Source organism: Haemaphysalis longicornis, unplaced genomic scaffold (assembly GCF_048455015.1).
Source record: "Haemaphysalis longicornis isolate Haplotype H1 unplaced genomic scaffold, Haemaphysalis longicornis Haplotype H1 scaffold_7, whole genome shotgun sequence".
Lineage (NCBI taxonomy): Eukaryota > Metazoa > Arthropoda > Arachnida > Ixodida > Ixodidae > Haemaphysalis > Haemaphysalis longicornis.
Genome location: NW_027526422.1, coordinates 100099291 through 100118530, shown reverse-complemented (window position 1 = coordinate 100118530; position 19240 = coordinate 100099291). Strand labels below are relative to the sequence as shown.

Sequence of the window (19240 nt, the reverse complement as noted above, 5' to 3'; positions counted from 1 at the left end):
AACTACGGTTACTGCCCCTTCATTTCTCCCCATATGAAAAAAAAAACCCAGCAAAACAGAACGTCAGCGCCAAACACAACGGCATTTACCAAAAAATATATCGCGAAGTCCTCCTTTTCTTAGTTCAACCGACACCTTTCCCCCTATTACGCAAGTGCGGTTCAACTGTAGTAAGCTCCGATTGAAATCTGCTTATACAAAAATGCAGACCGTGTATGTGCACAGTGTCGACAAACTCCTGAAGTTGGGCCAAAAGATCGGCTCTTGGTGTTGGGTGTATTCCTTTATTGCACATGAGCTGGCACGGCAAATGTTCGGGTCAGTTGGTTCTTTACACGAGTGATGCGATAAATGTTTGTAGAAGTGAAGAGGTCAGAAATGCATGCTGCTTTAGTGAGCAGCTGTGAACCGCAACAAAAGAGCGGGCACGACGTACTCGAAAAAGCTTACACTCTCGGCACACGGTATTCAACACAAACGAAAATAGAACCAGAACCTAGATGAAATCTGCAGTGGCTATTGCTTTCGAGCCCCAAGAGGCGTATAGTTCAGCGACTTCCCAGGGTTGACCGGCGAAACTGCATTTTCCAGCACAAACAGCACGCACAACTCCAGAGCCTGTTATTTGTGCAAGAAACTTAGGGAGCTTAACCGTTATAATAGCGTGAATAGGGGCTACTGTAATAAATGAACTAAAAAACGCGAAAGGCGCCAAATTTGGCCACTTACTGCGACATCTGCAATTGTAACATTGTAGCTGTAACTTTGTCTTTTAGTGTACACCGTAATGTTTTCCACTACAGAGAGAGACAGAGAGAGAAAAGCCCTTTAGTAAAGGAGAAAATGCAGTGAGCTTTGCCAACATACGATCGTCGACACGCTACTCTGCAGGAAGGGCAATGGGGAAAAGATAGTAGATTAGTGAAAAGAGGAGTGGCAGAGGAAAGGGGAAAAAAAGATAGCCTAATATATAGTGACATTGGATATAGCATGTAGTGTCCGCACTAAGAGGGGCTACAATGTCTCAGCGACGCCGATATCTTCAAGGTAGTCAAATAATGCGTGCAGGGCTTTCCGTGCAATGCAAGGGCAATGAGTGCAATGGTCCACGTATCAGGCTTAGCGTAATTGCTCTCGCATATCGACCGCTTCTCGGTGAAGAGCTCAGCAGGGACGCCGCGGCCTGCTTCTCCGCATGTGGCTCGACTCCTGCAATGTGGCGGAGCTCCTGCAACGACACGGGCGCAAGGACTCCCCTACACGTGTGGACTGTCCGGAACCAGAAACGCTGGAGAACCTACTCTTTTTCTGCCCACACCACGCGGGGCCCAGAGCGGAGCTCCACCGAGCGCTCCACCGTTGAGGCCTTCCCAGCGCCGGCATGGAGGACCTTCTGTTCCTGAAGGGGCCTGCGACAACCCAACGGGAAGTCTTCGCCCATCTCCTCCATAACCTGGAGACGACCGGGCTCACACAGCGGCTGCAGCCCGCAGTGCCGTGACTGACTGGTGTGCCCAGACCGACAGCTTTCTAGGACTGACAGCTCTCTTTATATCTTTCTCTCTCTCTCTATGTCTCTCTCCACTTTATCCTGTCACTCCCCCTCTACTTCTCTTTCCCTGCACTGGGTTATATGCAGTTGAGCTCCCTGCCCAGCTCAAAATATCCACAGTGCATTTCCTTTCCTTTTCCTCTCCTGCTAACCACAACCACCACCACCGGTGAGAGAGAGAGAGAGAATGCTCTTTAATGTGAACTGGTGAGGTCAGCCCTGCTAGGAACGAGGCTTGCTACACCAGATGGGGGGTGCCTACGTTGATGAGTGGTGCATATCAGACATCAGAGTTACAGCAGGAAGAAGACAAACATGAAGCGTGAAAAAAAAGGACAAGAAAAACAAGAGAATGCCGCCAACAGAGTCGGGACATAAAAATACAATTTAAAAGAAAATCGCTAATGGAAACGCTGAAACCAAATGCAAAGTAAACGGCTGGAAAAAAAGTAACAACACCAACCCAAGAAAAATAAATAGAAAAACGCCACAGTGCGAAAGAGAGGATATCGTGACACACTTGCTCTGTCTCTGATCTAGAGAGATTTGTCCAGTTCAGTCTCTCGTAGGAACTGGAGCAGAACTTTTGTACCTAAAGTACTGTCAGCACTATTGGCCCAGGGCCCAAGAAAATGAAAAAGTTCGAGACTGCCTCCATGACGTATTCGAGAGAGGGAACTCGCTGCAGTTTTTCGCGCAGCAGCGTATCGAGAGCAGACGCACAGCAAGTGATTTACAGTCTCGCGCACACCGCAAGTCCGGCACAGGGGGGAATCTTCCCAATCAATCCTAAACTTAAAACTCCGAGTAAACGCCACATTCAGGCGCAGTCGGTGAAGAACATTCTTCAATGTCTATTCTGTTATTAGGAAAGGCTCAGTAAATCTTAAGGTCCCCCCCAAACCGGCTTAACAAAGCTCACTGTTGGGCGAGTTGGTAGTTCATTGTAAAAGATGCTACAGCGCGAATTGTGTCCGTGTTTTATTTCGTGCTGTAGCACCTTTTACCCAAACCGGCATTTGCTGCACGCGTCAATATTAAAAAGAGGCAAACAGAGAGGAAAACATAACAGCGCCGTGCTTGCCTGCCTCCTTTCCCGCCTGTCGTTTTGGCGCTGTTTTCTTGTTTTTAACCCGTATTTTGATGCGTTAGCATCATCAGGCGACTTCCCCGGAATTCTGCCCGTACGTAAGGCGTGACACGGGGCGGGGCTCACGGTAGGTATGCAAGGTCCACATGGCATATTTATAAAACAACCCCCAAGGCCTTTTACAATGACGCTCATTTATCAAATAAATTAACGCTTAATAAAATGTCGTTGGCCCTAGGGCCTACAAGAAAAACATGCTTAGAGAATTGCATGTTGCAGGTGAGCACCTGAAATGAAGGCTGAAGCAGTAGCTCACAATTTCCCCTACCACCCAGGAGTCCGCTAATTCAGCAAACCACGACTAATCCTAATCCAGCTTCCTGGTTCCTGGTCGAATACAGGCTGATTTGCTGAGAGGATGTGGGTGAGGAAAAACGGCAGGAAAGGCCGCATTGTTTTAATCATGGCAAGAAACAGTAGAAGGATGCGCAGGGCTCTCTAAAGTGGTGCCAGTTTAGAGAGCGCTTGAACGTGGTCCACACTGTCCACACGGTCCACACTGGCCAGCTTGACGAATATACAAAAGATAAGGAATATCCTACGAAGAAATCCGGGAAGACGGTGCACAGCGAATGCAGTGGACCGATGTAGGTGTGCTTTCAACTGTTATGGTTATTAATTCTAAGATCATACTTTACCGGAACGTTTAAAATTAGGCGAATCAAATTCAGAAGTCGTACCGCTTACAATGTTTACGGATCTTAGGAAGTCCTCGTCGAACAGTCTCCAATTCACAATACCAACGCCTGTCGAACGAAGTTATCATAGAAGGAATAACATAACAAGAAGGAAATGGCAAAGAATGGAAGAAAAAGTACAACTAGGCTGCTTTTGAAGCAAACGGTGTTCCAATAGAAAGTAGAAGGTAACCCAAAAGCCAGAACAATCGCCTGCCAGGAATCACAAAAGCGGCAAAAAACGCAGCCAACTGCATCTAAGCCCCTGTCACAGCAAGGTCGCTATATATAGGACTGGTGCTCCAGTTTCTTCGCTCTCCGCGAACGGAGGGAAAAACGTGAGCGGGGACGCCGTGCCCGTCGATAGCTCAGTTGGTAGAGCGGTGGACTGTAGAGGTACCCTGCTGACATCCATAGGTCGCTGGTTCGAATCCGGCTCGACGGAGTGTGTTTTTGTTTTCCTCGCTTTCTGCGGCACATAGACGCAATTCAGGTTCCTTGTAGTAAGCCGGCGTGTTTTTGTTTTTCTTTTTCTTGTTGATGCCGCGTTTTTTTTTTTTGCAATGAAACGTTGCGTTGCTTGAATGAACCTGCTTACCCACAATAGAATACTTAAAACTCCGGTTTGTGGGCTCTTGATTTCCCCGCATTGAAAACTAAAAGGAAAAATGCATGCAGCTGGGAGCAGGGCACTGGCAATGGTGCGGTAAGCTAATTAGTGATGAAGGCAACAATTGTTAGTACATAGTTCACAACAGGCACACGCATCTTTGAAGGAAGCTCGAAAGAAAAATTCTGACGCGATCACGGGAAGTGACGTGAAATGGCAGCGCAGTTATACTTGTAATGCGATTTCGCAGCCAACAATTTGTATCGGTTTTGCGGCCGTGGGATACTTCAACCGTCAACGACTTCCTGTTTGCCCACCGTGTTCCAGCTGCTGGTAACTACAAAAATACATTTTTAATTCAGAGATTTTCGCACTGAACAAAAGAGATCTTACATCGTGCGCAAAACCAGAGACGGTCCGGATAGACGTAGCGTGAACCCCGTGCGGCACCTCTGCTTTGAAGACACGTATAGCGACGTTTCGGGCGAGAGCAACTTCACGGGCATGCATGCTCTGCCTTGGGCGAACGGTAAAGCCGTTTTGCAGCCCAGAAACTTTAAGTAAATCGTTCCCACCCAACCTGACTTACGTTGCCTCGGTTGTAATGCCAGTACTCCTGCCACACTCCACCAAATCACCTGGCCTTGTTATACTCTCGCCTGCTAGCGAAACCTCACCGCACCCTGTATCGATAATGAAAACAATTCCCACGTATACGCCAACTACCTGCATGCAGAGACACTTCATAAAATAGCGATTTATGCTCTTAAAGGAGCCACGAAGACAAAACACAAGTTTGTTTTATTCGAAAGATTTCGTGTTTTATAGTGCCCCCACCTCTTGTACGTATACAAACGCTGCTTTATTCACTGAGAAATTAATCAATTTAGGTTAATATTGTTTTTTCCCGCTAAATCGTGTTTTCTTGGTCTGCATTGACATCACACGAACCGACCACTCTGCAGCCTAGGGTGCCTTGATTGACCCGCGCGCCGTAGAGGGTGGGGACACGTATACGCTGGCGCTGCCATTCTGGGTCACTCGCTCCCCGCCAAAGGAAGTCATTGTATCAAAACCGCGCTAAAATTACCGCTGCAAGGGAGTTTACTGGCGAAGTTTGAATCGTCTTATCTCATTGCCTTGCTCGGTCTCGTGGGAAACGAAAATAACAATGTAGGACACGCTGCCCAAATTACGTCGGCACCGGACCGTTCAAAGTGTGTCTTTACCCTGTACGGGGTCTGGCATCGAGGTACCCTACGGCGGCGTTGGCGGGTTTGTTTACGTTACTGAACCTAGATGTTGCCATCATACCATGGCAAGTCGTTTTCAGCTTTTGGGTTGTGTTTGACCGTATTTAAACGTGGCTTCTGTTTGTTCTGTGAGAAAATTTATGAAACATATTGCTCGCTCGACAAATATGGTCACGTAAGACACCGTTGCTTTTTCTTTAATTTTAAGCACAAATAGCTCGTTCTGGAAGCTTATAGGGTCAGCCTAATTTGCATTTGCTTTTGCCGGCCTCCTCCAACCGCTGAGCCGGCTGGTATGACATCAGAGGTTCTGTTGAGGGAGTTAAGCGACTGGGTAGCATGGCTTTTTTCCCTTATTATATAGCTTATTTGAGCGAAGTTTACATTAAAACTAGTGTCATTATGATTCTAACGAGGCCGTCTTTTGAATGAACGAAACTTGTGTTTCGTCTTTATGGCTGCTTTAAAAGTTGCCTATCATGGTTACTGTGATTGCTGGGTCAGCCTCTTACCCTGCGCTACGAACTTTAAGACGGAAGCATCGGTGAAAAAAGAAATTCACGGGGCCCCAGGAGAAGCCTTTCGGAAGAAGCTAACATTTTTTTGGATTTATTGATTCTCAACCCCGTTTCAAGTCACACTTTTCCCCTACATGGGCTGTTGCGGATTTCTAATCTGCCGCCAACATGGACAATGATGATGATTGTAGAGACGCTGACAATGAAGTGGCACGTTCACGCGCCTCGCGATGCGTGCTGGCACGTTCGCTCGTGATTGAGTTCGGAACGCTGCGCTTGAACGACCATGCACGGCTTTGCGTCGCTCTCTCCACGGCGCCAATAAACGCTGAAGAACGGTTTTCCCTTTTCGTATCATTGGCGCCGAAAACCCGGGAAGCAAGCCAGCATCGCGGCGAGCCTTCTTTTTACGAGCTGGGTGAGCCTTTTCTTCAGTTGCGACCGGCATGGATCGAGTCAAGAGCAAGCGCGCGTCACGGCGGGCTATGAACACGAAGATAATCAGCGAAGTGGACCAGCTGCTCCAGTCCCAGCAGTTTGCCCTTTCGGCCCTTCGTGTCGTTCACGGTCGTCTCCGAGCAAGCAATTCAGCATTGTCTGCGCTCAACGCCGAGCTCGAAGCCCACCTGACCGACGACCAAGCATCCGAAGACTACACTTCTGTCATGGAGTACGAAGACGCAGCGAACAGCGCCCTGGCGTTACTTGAGCATCATATGGACGTCCTGAAATCTTCTTCTACGTCCCAGACTTCTTCTTCATTGGATGACGCCAGCGGGGACCGAATAGCGGCGAATTCGGGCGGACAAGCTTTGCCTGCTACCCGTGAGTTTGGAGCACGTCTCCCGAAACTAGAACTGTTGCGCTTCGACGGAGCTATAACGCGGTGGCAACCCTTCTGGGAAATGTTCCGACATTTGGTCCATGAAAACCCCAGGCTGTCCAACACCGACCGCTTCCACTACTTAGTTTCGCTTCTCGACGGAGCTGCTGCGGAAGCCGTTGCGGGCATTCAAATTACCGAGTCCTCGTACTCAGATGCCCTAGATGTCCTAAAAAATCGTTTTGGAAACGTAAAGCTGATTGAGCAAAAGCACTTAGAAAACCTGCGGATGCTCAGGCCTGTCGATTTATCTAGTAACGTGGCCGCTTTGCGGAAGCTTTACGATACCGTGCAGATGAACCGGAGAGGACTAGAAAGCCTGGGAATCGGCATGTCATCATACGCGGCTATGCTGAATGAAGTGATTTTGAAGGTCATACCTAGCGACATTGTCGCGGACTACTTGAAACGACAGAGCCTTGCTGCGAGCAGATCTTCTACGAGCAGTCAAGTTTCGTCGGAACAGGAGATTGAACATCTGCTGTCTTTTCTGCGAGTGGAAGTAGAGGGCCGAGAAAGAAGCTGTCAAATCACCAAGCCACCGCGAAGTCATGACGCCGAACGCGGATCTAAGAAGCAGCCGTTTATTCCGGCCGCTGCGGTTCTCCACAACAAGGCAAAGACCTCTGCTTGTTTCTTTTGCGCCGCTACGGATCACAGGACTGAAGAATGTTCTGGCGACATTGACTTGGCTGACAAGCGAACTCGCCTGTCAAGTGACGGCCGATGCTTCAGATGCACCGGAAAGGGACATCTCGTACGGAGTTGCCGAAGAAAGGTCCAGTGTCAATCATGTAAGCGCCGACATGCCACCACGATGTGCACCTACCGCAGCGCTAAGAGGCCTTCGTCGGAATGGGCTGGAAAAACACGACAGGCAGCGATGCACATCGCCACACGCAAATCAGCCGTCCCGCGACTCATCAGCGACGTCCTACTACAGACGTTTAGGGCATGGATGACAACTTCGTCGCATTGCTGCTACGTCCGCGGAGTGTTTGACAATGGTAGCCAGCGGACATTCATCAGAGAAGACGTCGTCGCTAAGCTGAAGTTAAAGGTGACTGGCGAAGTCGATCTAGCCATCAGTGCTTTCGGCCGATCTGGAGGTCCCAAGAAGGAGTTTTAAAGTCGTCAGAGCGACCCTTCGCAGTCAACATGACAGCACGTCTGCTGAGGTCGACGCCATCGTCGTGCCTTTCATTTGTGAAGACGTGGCTGAAGCACCAAAGGGCAACACGCTTTTGCAACGCCTGGTCTCCGAGGGGAAGCTTCTGGCCGACACCATTGCTTTCCCAGGTATGGAGTTCAAGCAAGGAGTAAGCCTTCTAATTGGATCCGACCAGATCTGGAAGTTCGCGCCAAAAACGACCCAAGTATAGTGGGAAGAAACGAATCCTGCTTTGGTCGCCGGCAGCACAAGCCTGGGATGGACCTTACAAGGACCGTTATCTCTGCGAGAGAGCAATAGATGCAAAGGCAGCACCCTCGTCTGTGTTCTCCGCACAGACACGCACGACAGTGAGGACCGACCTTGCTCTTTTCGGCGGTTTCGGAAGGTAGATACTGTTGGTCTAAAGAACACTTCGATTCCCCATCCAGATGAAGATGCATTGCGCAGGTTTGAAGAGTCTACGGTCGACAACCGCAAGAATGCCCTTTCCAGACCTCATAGGTTACCTCGACAACTTTCTGCAAATGAAGACGGCGTAAGAGCCTACGATAATGCTGTGAGGCAAGGCAAGAGCGCTGACCACGCAGAAAAAGGGGTGAAGGGCCACATTGAAAAACGAATGAATCTCAACGGCTCCTCACAAGAAAAGAAACGCCGGCTACCGGAACCTGGAGATGACCGTTGTAACCACTCCATTGGCAACGCTCATGTGCGACTTTTTCACTGTGGAGTCGGCAACGCTCTCGCTGAAATACGTGAGAGTGACGGGGAGGCTACAGGCCGACAAAGCATGAAGTTTTCGGACGTTGTGAATTGTGTTCACTTTCCATGCAGCAAGCTACTGCGACCACAGCGCTGCCGAGGGACGTAGTCGGCCAATTCCAGTACTTTTTATAGAGCATGGTCAATCGACGAGTGTTTGCCAAAGACGCTCACACTAGGATCTGACAAGTTCAGCTAATGTGCTGTAGAGAATGTGCTTGACTAGTGCTAATGCTGTCTGCTTTGTATCTATGCGAGTGAGCATTTGGTGGGCGCGGAGGATGTTGCGGATTTCTAATCTGCCGCCAACATGGACAATGATGATGATTGTAGAGACGCTGACAACGAAGTGGCACGTTCACGCGCCTCGCGATGCGTGCTGGCACGTTCGCTCGTGATTGAGTTCGGAACGCTGCGCTTGAACGACCATGCACGGCTTTGCGTCGCTCTCTCCACGGCGCCAATGTTACGAAAAGGGAAAACCGTTCTTCAGCGTTTATTGGCGCCGTGGAGAGAGCGACGCAAAGCCGTGCATGGTCGTTCAAGCGCAGCGTTCCGAACTCAATCACGAGCGAACGTGCCAGCACGCATCGCGAGGCGCGTGAACGTGCCACTTCGTTGTCAGCGTCTTTACAATCATCATCATTGTCAATGTTGGCGGCAGATTAGAAATCCGCAACATCCTCTGCCGCCAACATGGGCCACTGGTCCTATGCTTTCACCTTAAGTACTATTCCATTTCGCCCACCATTAGACCATCATCGCACGTTTGTAGACGTGTTACACGTCCGCCAACACGGAGGCGCTCCTGGAGCTCACTTCAGTTGCCTGCTTTCGCTCCATTTAGTTTCTACTTTTATTCATATTTTCTGGTGGTGTTTCATTTCACTTCATGGTTTCCCCCTGGTGGTTTCTTTCATTTTATTTCAACCGTCAGTTCCTTTACCATCTCGCTGCATCCGATCCCCACTCTATTTTTATAATATTCATTCCATCCCACTGTAGTCATATCACTGTTGTGCAGCAAACCACGTTATTGGCTGGACTGACCTTTACAGTTTTTTTCTCTCTCTCGCTCTCAGTGCGCTGAGAGTTGATGCATACACTTTGTTGTCCAGCTCAATTTGCACAACCTGCACAGCGCTTTTTGTGCAATAATCATAATCGTCAATGCGAACAAGTGTGCATAAAAAAAACTCCCGCGGCAAACACAAGAAACGCGGGGGTGCAGAGTATCGCTTCCCGTACTATCGCATGCTGATCCAGCTGTGTACAATCTCAGCTATACCCCACGACGGAAAAAAAGAGGGACATGCGGTATCTTCCCTCCTATGTTTGCGGTGCCTAGCCCTAGGACTTGGATTCAATTGCCGGCCTCGACGGCAGCTTTTTTGATGTAGTCGAAAAGCGAAACCTCCAATGTGTTTGAGATTTCGGCTCATGTTAATGATCTCCAAGTGGTCAAAGTTAATTCGGAGCCCTCCACTACGGCGCGCCTAATCACCTGTGTAGCGTCGGTGCGCTAAACGCCATAAGCTCGATCTATCTTCTGTCCTTCTACACCAGCGCTTGTATTTTTTGTCCCACTGGTGCCCTTAAAACATAGATGTATGCTGCGTTACTTAATAAGCACTATAGTACTGTCCAAATTTGTCTTGGTGACTGATGAAAATGACACGAAACAGGCGCATGTTCAGACGCGAAAGATGAACAGTATGTATTACATGAGCACACGCCCATGTTCTTGACTTCAAGATGAGCCTCACGAAAACCGGTTTATTAGCTATGAGTTTGCAGTATTTTCTATTTTTCTCACAAGTTCCGACGGGAAGTAAATGAATAAATAAGTAAATAATTATTATTTTGAAACGACAGGGTCAATTCCTACGTGGTGGATTGCCTGGGTAACCTGCTTCCGCTACATTAGATTGCAAACATTTGCGGATGAGGTAGAGTAACACGCTGAACACAATGCAAGATGGCTGAAGGTATACAGACTAGCATTCAACCAACCCCATAAATAGCCATAATTATACAGCGAATATCGCCTTTACTACGCGCTCGCGTTACTTAACAGCTTTGATACAGCCAGACCATTAGCATGCTTAGTTATGCACATTAGCCGTAAAGCATTTTTTGAAGACCAAACGGCCAGTTGACAAAACCACGAAACCAAAGTGGATTTCAGGAACCCCTGCTCGACGTGCACAAACATAATTCACAGGGCATGTGATTATTTAAAAAAACGCGATCTGAAAATAAAAATGTCGTGGAGGTGCGGGGTATCGATCCCCGTACCTCTCGCATGCTAAGCGAGCGCTCTACCATCTGAGCTACACCCCCGACGGATTCCGCACGAGAAAGATTCCTGCGTCTTGCTTAAGCAGGCAGGTGTGACCAAATCGCAGCGTCACTCTGCATTATGCGAACTGCATTGTAGGATGGAAACTTCGTCTCACGGCTTTGTAATAATGGCTAAAAACGTTTCTATATTCGCAAGACAGATTTGTTCCATAGGGCAGCCTTTTAGAGTTTGCATTGGTATGGAGCCGCAGTCCGCATGGCTACATTGATTTTGCTTGATTTGTCGTTTCTTCCTTAATTCTTCACTCATTAAATAAATAAATAAATAAATAAATAAATAAATAAATAAATAAATAAAAAAATAAAAAAAATGCAGAGTTCAATAAAACAACGAAGAAATAAATGCAGGTGGCCATCCGTATAATAGCCGAAATAAAGAATTTCGGTGCCCAAAAACACCAACTTCTTCATCTCGGGCAGGTGAAGTCTGAACTAAGACCTTATGCCGTACTACCTAAAGCGATTTAACAGGGCATGTACATCAAGTTCGCGATTCTCGGTGATAATTCAGAAAAAATACAGTGAGCAAGAACCTTTCGCCACAAACCTCGAGCATTTTTCGTATAGGTTATCAACTATACTGACACGGATTTTGCGAAGCATAGAGCTACCTTACTAATTACGGTTTTTTATCATGCACGGTTTTATCATGCATCCAATCGAAAAATGTTAATTGCTGATTACTTTTTATTTCAAATAAGAAATCTGGTCAATGACACGCCCCACATTTAAGTGAACCCAAATTGAGCCTAGCGCCGGTCGCTTTTGTAGCGTAGAGGAGGTGGTTAGGGTGCTGTAGTATACTACAGGCTGAAACTGTAAGCCACCATGCAGCATCGAACGTGCCATGACTCTCAGTAAGGAATATTGTGCAGAAATTCGGAGAGAGAGAGAGAAAAAAACACTTTATTGGTGAGACACCGGGTTCAGGTTGGGGCGGTGGCCTCAGCCCAAATGACCGAAGCTACCTGCAGCGCCCGTTGCGTCAGGGTCCGTTGATCCACGAGGCAAGAGCTACCCAAGGCCTGCTCCCACTGGGTGGGGGTGGGGAAGGTGGGGTAAAGGTCCGCGGGGCACTCGCACAAAGAGTGGTATAGCGTTTCGAGGCAGCGGCATCTCAGACACTCTGCGGAGAGGAAGAGGTGTGGGTGGGAGTGCTGTAACTGCGTGCGATGTGGGAAGGAATGGGTTTGTAGAGTGCGCCACATCTGTTCTTCCTCTATCGTAAGTTTGGCGTTGGGCGGGGGGTAGTGTTCTGCGGGTGAGGCAGTAGTGCTGTGTGATGTCTCGGTATGTGGTGAGGGCGTACCTAGTGAACTCGAGTGCGGATGCATGCGTAGAACCAAGAGAAGTGCTCGCCCGGGGTATTAATGCTCGGGCCTGCTCATTAGCTACCTCTTTGGTTCCCACGCCAGTGTGAGCCGGGGTCCACAGCAGTATCACGGGCTGGTCGGGAGGTCTTTCCACGAGAATTTTTAGGGCCGAGGCTGAGATGTTGCCCTTCTCATAATTGCGTAGCGCCTGCTGTGAGTCTGACAGGACGACGGTCGGTGTTGGCGTCTTGGTTATGGCGCGAGCCAAGGCCGTTTCTTCTGCAGTGGTGGGGTTTGCCGTACAGATGGAGGCTTTGATTGTTGGTTGCGTTTCTGTGGCGGAGGCGATGCCCGCGATTGCCAAGGCTGCTTTGCCTGGGTACCGTGCCGCATCCACATACACGGTATAGTGTACTAGTACACTGTATACACGGTGTGTTTGTCTGGTGGGTAGTGCTGCGAATGGTACTGCGCGCGTGCCTCTCTTCTTCCCGCGTGGAAGGTCGGGTGCATGTATCTGGGGATAGGTTTGACCTTGATTGGGGATCGGATGTTTCTTGGTATCCTGGCCGTAGTGGAGTCGGTGTTGGGCGGTTGAATTCTGATCCGCTGCAGTATGGACCTGCCCGTCGGGGTCTGCGCCAGCCTGTGTATCTGTGCCGTCCGATGGGCATCGATTATCTCGCCTACGGTATTGTGAATGCCCAGGTTCGCAAGTCTGGTTGTTGAAGCAGAGTGGGGAATGTGCAGGGCCGTGCGGTAGGCTGTCCGAAGTAGAGCGCCGAGCGAACATTTGTTGGATTGGGTTAAGTTCACATAAGGCAGGTGATAACTGAATCTGCTGACTACGGAGCCTTGTACGATCCTAAGTCTCTCTTCCTCTGTGAGGCTACGTCGCCTTGAGGTTATTCTTCTTAGCATGGACATTGTTTGTATCGTGTGTGATCGTAGGACACGTGCTGTCTCGGTTGTCCCTCTGGTGGCCTGTATCAAGCATCTACTAATGCGTCGTATTCTTATGCCGCCTGTCTTGAGTGTGAATTTTCTTCATCCAAATTTAGTTGGCACCCCAAAAAATTCTATCCCGGACAACCTTAATAGGCAACGTAGATTATAGTCGTGAGTGCCTAGCCGAAAAATTTAACAATAATTTACTGGATGCGGGCGCAGCACCCTTTACCTACCAGCCATGCTTCGAATGTAGGAAATATATACATCCCGTCTGAAACTTTCCGCTCTGTCGTTTTAATGTCTAATACTGAATTGGAAATAATAAATAATGTTATGTCCTTAGAGAAAAGTACTGCCGCCGAGTAAACCTGTTATAGCCGTAGCTCATCTCCTGTGTTCTTTCCTGGCGCATTTATGCAACACTTCGGTTGAAACATCATATTTCTGGTAGGCATGACAAAAATTACACCATCTTCCCTTGGGGAACCCTGATGAGGATGCGAAGCATTATGGGGGTTTCGTGTGGTTCCATTGTGTTGCCGTTATGTTGAGTCATCTGGTGTTTAGTAGCGCCAGAGGGAATTCGCATCCGGGTCCACACCGGTGGCAAAGGACGCAAGTACTGTTGTGTGACGGTGAGTAAGTGGTGGTTCTCGAGGCGTCGAAATTTGTCCATCATGTTCTTGTCGATGTTGTGTCTGTGGTAGAATCGGTAGTTTCCGTCAGCGTTGGTGAGCGTTGTTGACGTTGGTACACCTGCTGAGAGCAACGTACACGCCCTCCTCCCCGCAGCTTTGTCTTCTCCTTCTTCTTCTTCAGCAGTTCCCCTAGGGGAAGATGACGACACTGGTTGAACGCGAAGCTATGTTGTGATGGATTCGCAACGTACACGCCTTTCTCTTCGTAGCTGTGTCTTGTTCTCCTTCTTCTTATTCAGCGGTTTCCATCCGGGAAGATGACGACGGTGGTTGAACGCGAAGATATCTCGTATGGATTCGTTGGTTGGCCAGTTCCTAGGGGCATCCTGCCACAATCATCAGTAGCGGTGCCTGGCCAGGCATGCGCAGTGGGTGTGTGGACGGCGGACAAGAACGACAAGGGAGGGAGGGACGCAGTACCGAGCATGAGACGCTCCGCATCTAAAAGAACACTACAACAAACACAGCATAATTCATTGTATAAGTGGATTTAACAGAAATGGTAAAGTGTAGCCCAATGATTGGTTTCCGTAATTTGTACATGGGTAGGGTACAAACCATGCTTCCGAATGACGAGTGTTATGAATGTTATGACTTGCAGTCAGGTTCCGCAGTTTTCTAGTAAAATTAGAATTTGTGTTTATTTCAGTGTCGCAGCGCCTAATAGGTTTTTCATTATGCAGTACTTGAACGGGACGAACACCGAGACTTCCAAAAACCGGTTCGGTGTGACCATCATAAGAAGAGTTAGAGATGGCTCGCACGGCTTTGTTTTGTAAGAGATGTAGTCTAGCAATATTGGTTTCCATCGTACGTCACCAAGCTAATAGGCAGCAATAAAGCTGAGAGAAAAAAGGGAACGGTAAATGACCAGTTTTATTTTCTGGGGCAGGAAAAACCGTAACCTTCTGAGGATACTAACTACGCGGCAAGTTTGTTCGAAACCTTTTCGGCGGGTTCGTTCCGTGTTAAGTGTTGCTCAAAAACAACGCCAAGGGAGAATTTAGAGCGCTCGACACGGGACAATTTAGAGGGCTCGAAACACCAATGCACAGACTGTTGCCAATACTTGCTTTAGTATAAAGGGCACAGCCTTTGTTTTAGAAGCGTTTATCATTAATAAATTAACTGTGCTCCAATTAGCCAGTTTTATTGACACCCGCCGCGGTGGCTCAGTGGATAAAGCGTTGTTCTGCTGAGCACGAGGACGCCGGTTCGATTCCCGGTCGCGGCGGCCGCTTTTATGATGGAGGCGGAAAGCAGAGATTTTGGCGCACGTTAAAGATCCCCACATGGTCTAAATTTATCCGGAGCCCTCCTCTACGGCGCGCCTCCTCGCCTGCGTTGCGTCGGCGCGTTAAACGCTGCATTTAATCAATGAATCAGTTTTATTGGCCCACTGCGTCGCGTAGTAATTTCGTTTTATTGTCAGCAGAAGAAAGTAAAGTGGTATCGTCTGCGTAAATAGCAAGTATGAAAGAGCCATCCCCAGTAACAACGTCGTTAATATAAAGTAAGAATGATAAATGCCCGACGACGCTCCCTTGGAGCACACCTGTTTTAATTGCCTTTTAATAAGATATTACAAACGGCTGCCATCGGAATTGAAGGTAGCTGTCTAGCAAAGTGAGACATAAATCTCTAAAACCTGAATTCCAGAGATCTTTAAATAAAATAGCTTGCTTAATTCGATCGAACACCTTCGAAAAAGTTACGAAAACTCCCAATGTTAGCAGCTTGTTCTCAATTGCCTGCAGACTTTTTTCTTGTTGTATTAGAAGCGAAGATTCGGTTGAGAGATAATTTCAAAATCGAAACTGTGAATTAGTTACTATACGGTTTTTCTTACAAAAAGCAGACATTCTTTCACTGGTTAGTTTTCCAGGCCTTTTGACAACACGGAACGGATTGATATTGGTCAATAGTGAGCTAGTTCTCCTCTACCGCCACCTTTAAATATAACGCTCAATTTAGCCAGCTTCTTGCGTGTTTGGAAAACGCCTTTTTCGTAAGCGATGCTGTGCCGTCCTGAAGGACAGGGCAGGTAATATTCAATGTGTACTTAACTGGTCGTATTAGAATGTAATCTGCGTCACATCCTTTACTGTTACCAAAAGATGAGAACGTTCGGGAGATATCGTCGACATCGGGTGAGGATACGACAGCGCTTTTACAGTCACTGGGTGGCAAGTAAAGCCGAGTTCAGACTACGTGCGCATCGTTCGTACGGATCGTAAGCTCGAAAGCAAACAAACCCAATGAGCTTGTTCAGACTAACGCTGCATTGAAAGTAGAGTACGCAACGTTTTCTGCCAGCAGGTCGTAAATGTTGGAGGGTCCGCTACTTTTACGAAAAACACAGTTGCGACGGTTACGGCGGAGCCAATAGGCAGAGCAGTTTCGGTTTTCACTTTCCGGTGACCGGCCTTCCAGCGTCCCCAGATGATTTTTCATCCGGTGACCGCACCCGCAGGCATCCGCCGATGCAACGTTGTAGAACAACGCACTATCGCCAGTCCCCGGCTTCGCAAAAACATTAAGGAAGTCTCCGTCAACGGCCCTGTCGAGGAAGATTTGATGAAGCCACATTTTTCTACGACGCCTGCGTTGCGTCGGTTGGCGCATAGACGACGATAACCTCATTTTGAACTTGAACAGCCTCGACACGCGCTAACAGCCGCTTGCTGATCGGAGCCATGATGAAAAATGCGAAATGCAGTTTCCCGAAAGCGGTGATTGGCTGGTCGTAAAATACGTATCTTACCGAAGGGCTCAATGTGAACATTGTCGGTTGCTAGCTGTGCATACGGAAGTTGCAGCAGTTGCGCAGATTTCGATGAATACGCCACTTACGGCGGGTGCGACTGTAGTCTGAATGCGGACTAAGGCCAGGTTCACACTGTTGCCGCAACTGTCGCAATATCTGTACAGCCAACCGAACAGAGTGACACGACATTTCTTTACGTCCATACTCAAGATATGGCTATTTTGCCGCGTCTGGATATAGCGTAATCAAAACAACCGGCATTGTGAGAGCTGTTATCAAGGAGATACAAAAAAAAACATTAGATGCGTTAGCGAGCTGCGCTAAAGACGAGTGTGCGCTGTTAAATATTTGTTCGGTACCCTGCGCATGTTTCTGTTGGCAGCCCAGTACATTGTCTTTTCCATAAAATATTGTTTTTAAATGCAGAGCATTTCTTAGCCTCGCCTGTTCCTGCGTCGGACGGTGTCAACAGTTTCGCGTCCGCAGCAGGTGCGCCTCTCCATCCCTCCTCTCTCTCAACAGCAGCTGGCGCGCGCATGCGTCGTAGTTAGCCCGTTCGCTCCGTCGCGGTCTCTGCCTACCAGGTGCGTGATAGCTGCGCGGTGGGGCGTGGAAGGGCGCGCGCTGCTTGCGCATGCGCGATCTCCCCCCGTACTGCTCTCCCTCTACTGCGCGCGCTGCAAATATAGCGGCTAGCGGTCGCTCGTGTTTCAGTCACTGCGTTGCTCCTTCCTTCCTTGGTTGACGCTCGTGCCCACGTTTACTCGTGTCTGCTACTGCAGCATCACGGAAGAAGCGATGGAAGCAACACTGCCTTCAATCAGTACTGAGGCCCCAATGCTCTGCATTTACTCGTGTTCCCCTCGCGGGAAGGCGCGGGAATTTTTTTTTTCATTACTTCAGCGTTGAACACCTTGAAAAGTTAAGCGCGTTTAGCCTGCCTGATGCACCTGGTCACAGTATTTCTTAAGTTTTCAAAGCAACATAGGTCGTCCATATTCGTTTCTGCCCTTCAAGAAATTTGGATACGCTTTCTAGGAGGCACTGATGCGGAGGCCTCGTTTACCGAATACCGAGCTCCAAATACCGTATACGGGCCTACGCACACCACCGCATTAAAGCATAAACCTTCCTCATTTTCTGCAGACGAAGACCGTATGCCATATGAATGTAGTCGCAGCTCTTTATGGATCATTGTCCATAGAGGATGTCTCAAAAGAAGACCAATTCCCCAGTAATGAAACAAGACGTTCGTTATTGTATAAGGCTGAATTGAATTGAATTGAGTTTATTTCACAATCATGTAGAAGAAAGAACAGGATTAAAAGCTGTTGAAATAGCTTGAAAGACCATTGCCAACTTAAACACAGATCAGCAAGGTAAACATGACGAGAGGAATTACAAAACAGGCGTAGGTAGCTGCAAAACGAGTGCAAAACCAGTATAGTAGTACGAAAAGAAGTGCAGCACAACACAAGTGCTCGAACCATCTAATTACAGGGTTTATTACAGGCAACTACAGTAGAGCATTCAGTGTAACATACATAAAAAAATACTTTGCATTTGCCTCAGCTCGCCCATCGTAGTCAGTATTTTGGTCTTTGTTTATTTCATAGAATGTACTATTAATCCCTACTTTCATTCCATCTTTGCTTCTGCGGCTTCATATGTTTCTGTACGTATTGGTGACCGTCCTAAAGTTCCAATCATGGCCTGTCGCACAAAATCTTGTTCTCAGTTTTTCATTCCTCACACAGAATATGACTGGAACCACATTCCCAAACCAATTGCCGCTATTGAAAACCATCAACAGTTTCGCATACCTTTAGCTAACAATGTTAATTTAGGAGCCACATAGAGCTGTTATAAAAAAAAATTTTTTTTGGAGTGACTTAGATCTTGTACCGTAATATGTTGTATATTTCCCTGTTAGTTTGTGCCACCTGTATTTGTTTCCTTTTTTGGTCATGTTCTTGTATTGTACTACCCCCATTCCTGCCTGGGCTATTCTTAGCCTGCAGTATTTTCTAAATAAATAAATAAATAAATACACTACCTTGCTGCTGCATTGTATGGTCTGTTCTTTTTGTGTGTTTGTAACCCACTCTCCTCTGTAACGCCTGTGGCCTTGAGGGTAAAACCAATGAAGTGAAATGAAATGTAATCCCTCGGCGCAAACAGGAAACATCCACGTACTAACAGAGTGTTCCTGTGGGTAGCGTAGGAAAAGAAGACTTTAATGCCCAACAGAGTCAAAAGGAAGAGAAAAGAATAAAAGGGGAAGAAAAAACGAACAGACAGGCAGTTGTCAGCACACTGCGATTAATTCGCGAAAGGACAAACCGCAACGCCATCTGCATGAAAATGACCGCGCCGCCGGCGGCGGCAGCGCCGGCCGGTTTTACATTTTGCCGTAGCGGCAGAACTCGTTATCCTTCTACCTCGAAGCGATACTGTGTTTGCTTGGAACGCTACCTTCGCTCTGGATTTGTCTGTCCATAAAAAAAAAAAAAAACGGCGAGGGCCTGCGTTTATGCAATCAGCGCCAGTGTCACCGGTGTCCTGTGG

General features: G+C 48.0%; 1 protein-coding gene and 2 non-coding genes across 3 annotated transcripts; 2 read left to right on the top strand and 1 right to left on the bottom strand.

The window, feature by feature from the left end:
• Positions 1-3736: 3736 nt before the first annotated feature.
• Trnay-gua (transfer RNA tyrosine (anticodon GUA)) lies at positions 3737-3824 on the top strand. Its single transcript is given in 2 exon segments — positions 3737-3773; positions 3789-3824. It is a non-coding gene; the product is annotated as a tRNA-Tyr (tRNA).
• Positions 3825-6206: 2382 nt separating this feature from the next.
• Positions 6207-7772, top strand: LOC144146439 (uncharacterized). The gene has a single exon (XM_077678393.1). It carries the CDS (start codon positions 6207-6209, stop codon positions 7770-7772), a length of 1566 nt encoding a protein of 521 aa, XP_077534519.1.
• A 3077-nt stretch (positions 7773-10849) lies between these two features.
• On the bottom strand, positions 10850-10922 carry Trnaa-agc (transfer RNA alanine (anticodon AGC)). The gene has a single exon. It is a non-coding gene; the product is annotated as a tRNA-Ala (tRNA).
• Between the last annotated feature and the right edge of the window lie 8318 nt (positions 10923-19240).

Bases quoted from the DNA above. Each gene is read 5' to 3' on its own strand.
- LOC144146439 (XM_077678393.1), top strand. From the start codon at position 6,207: ATGGATCGAGTCAAGAGCAAGCGCGCGTCACGGCGGGCTATGAACACG.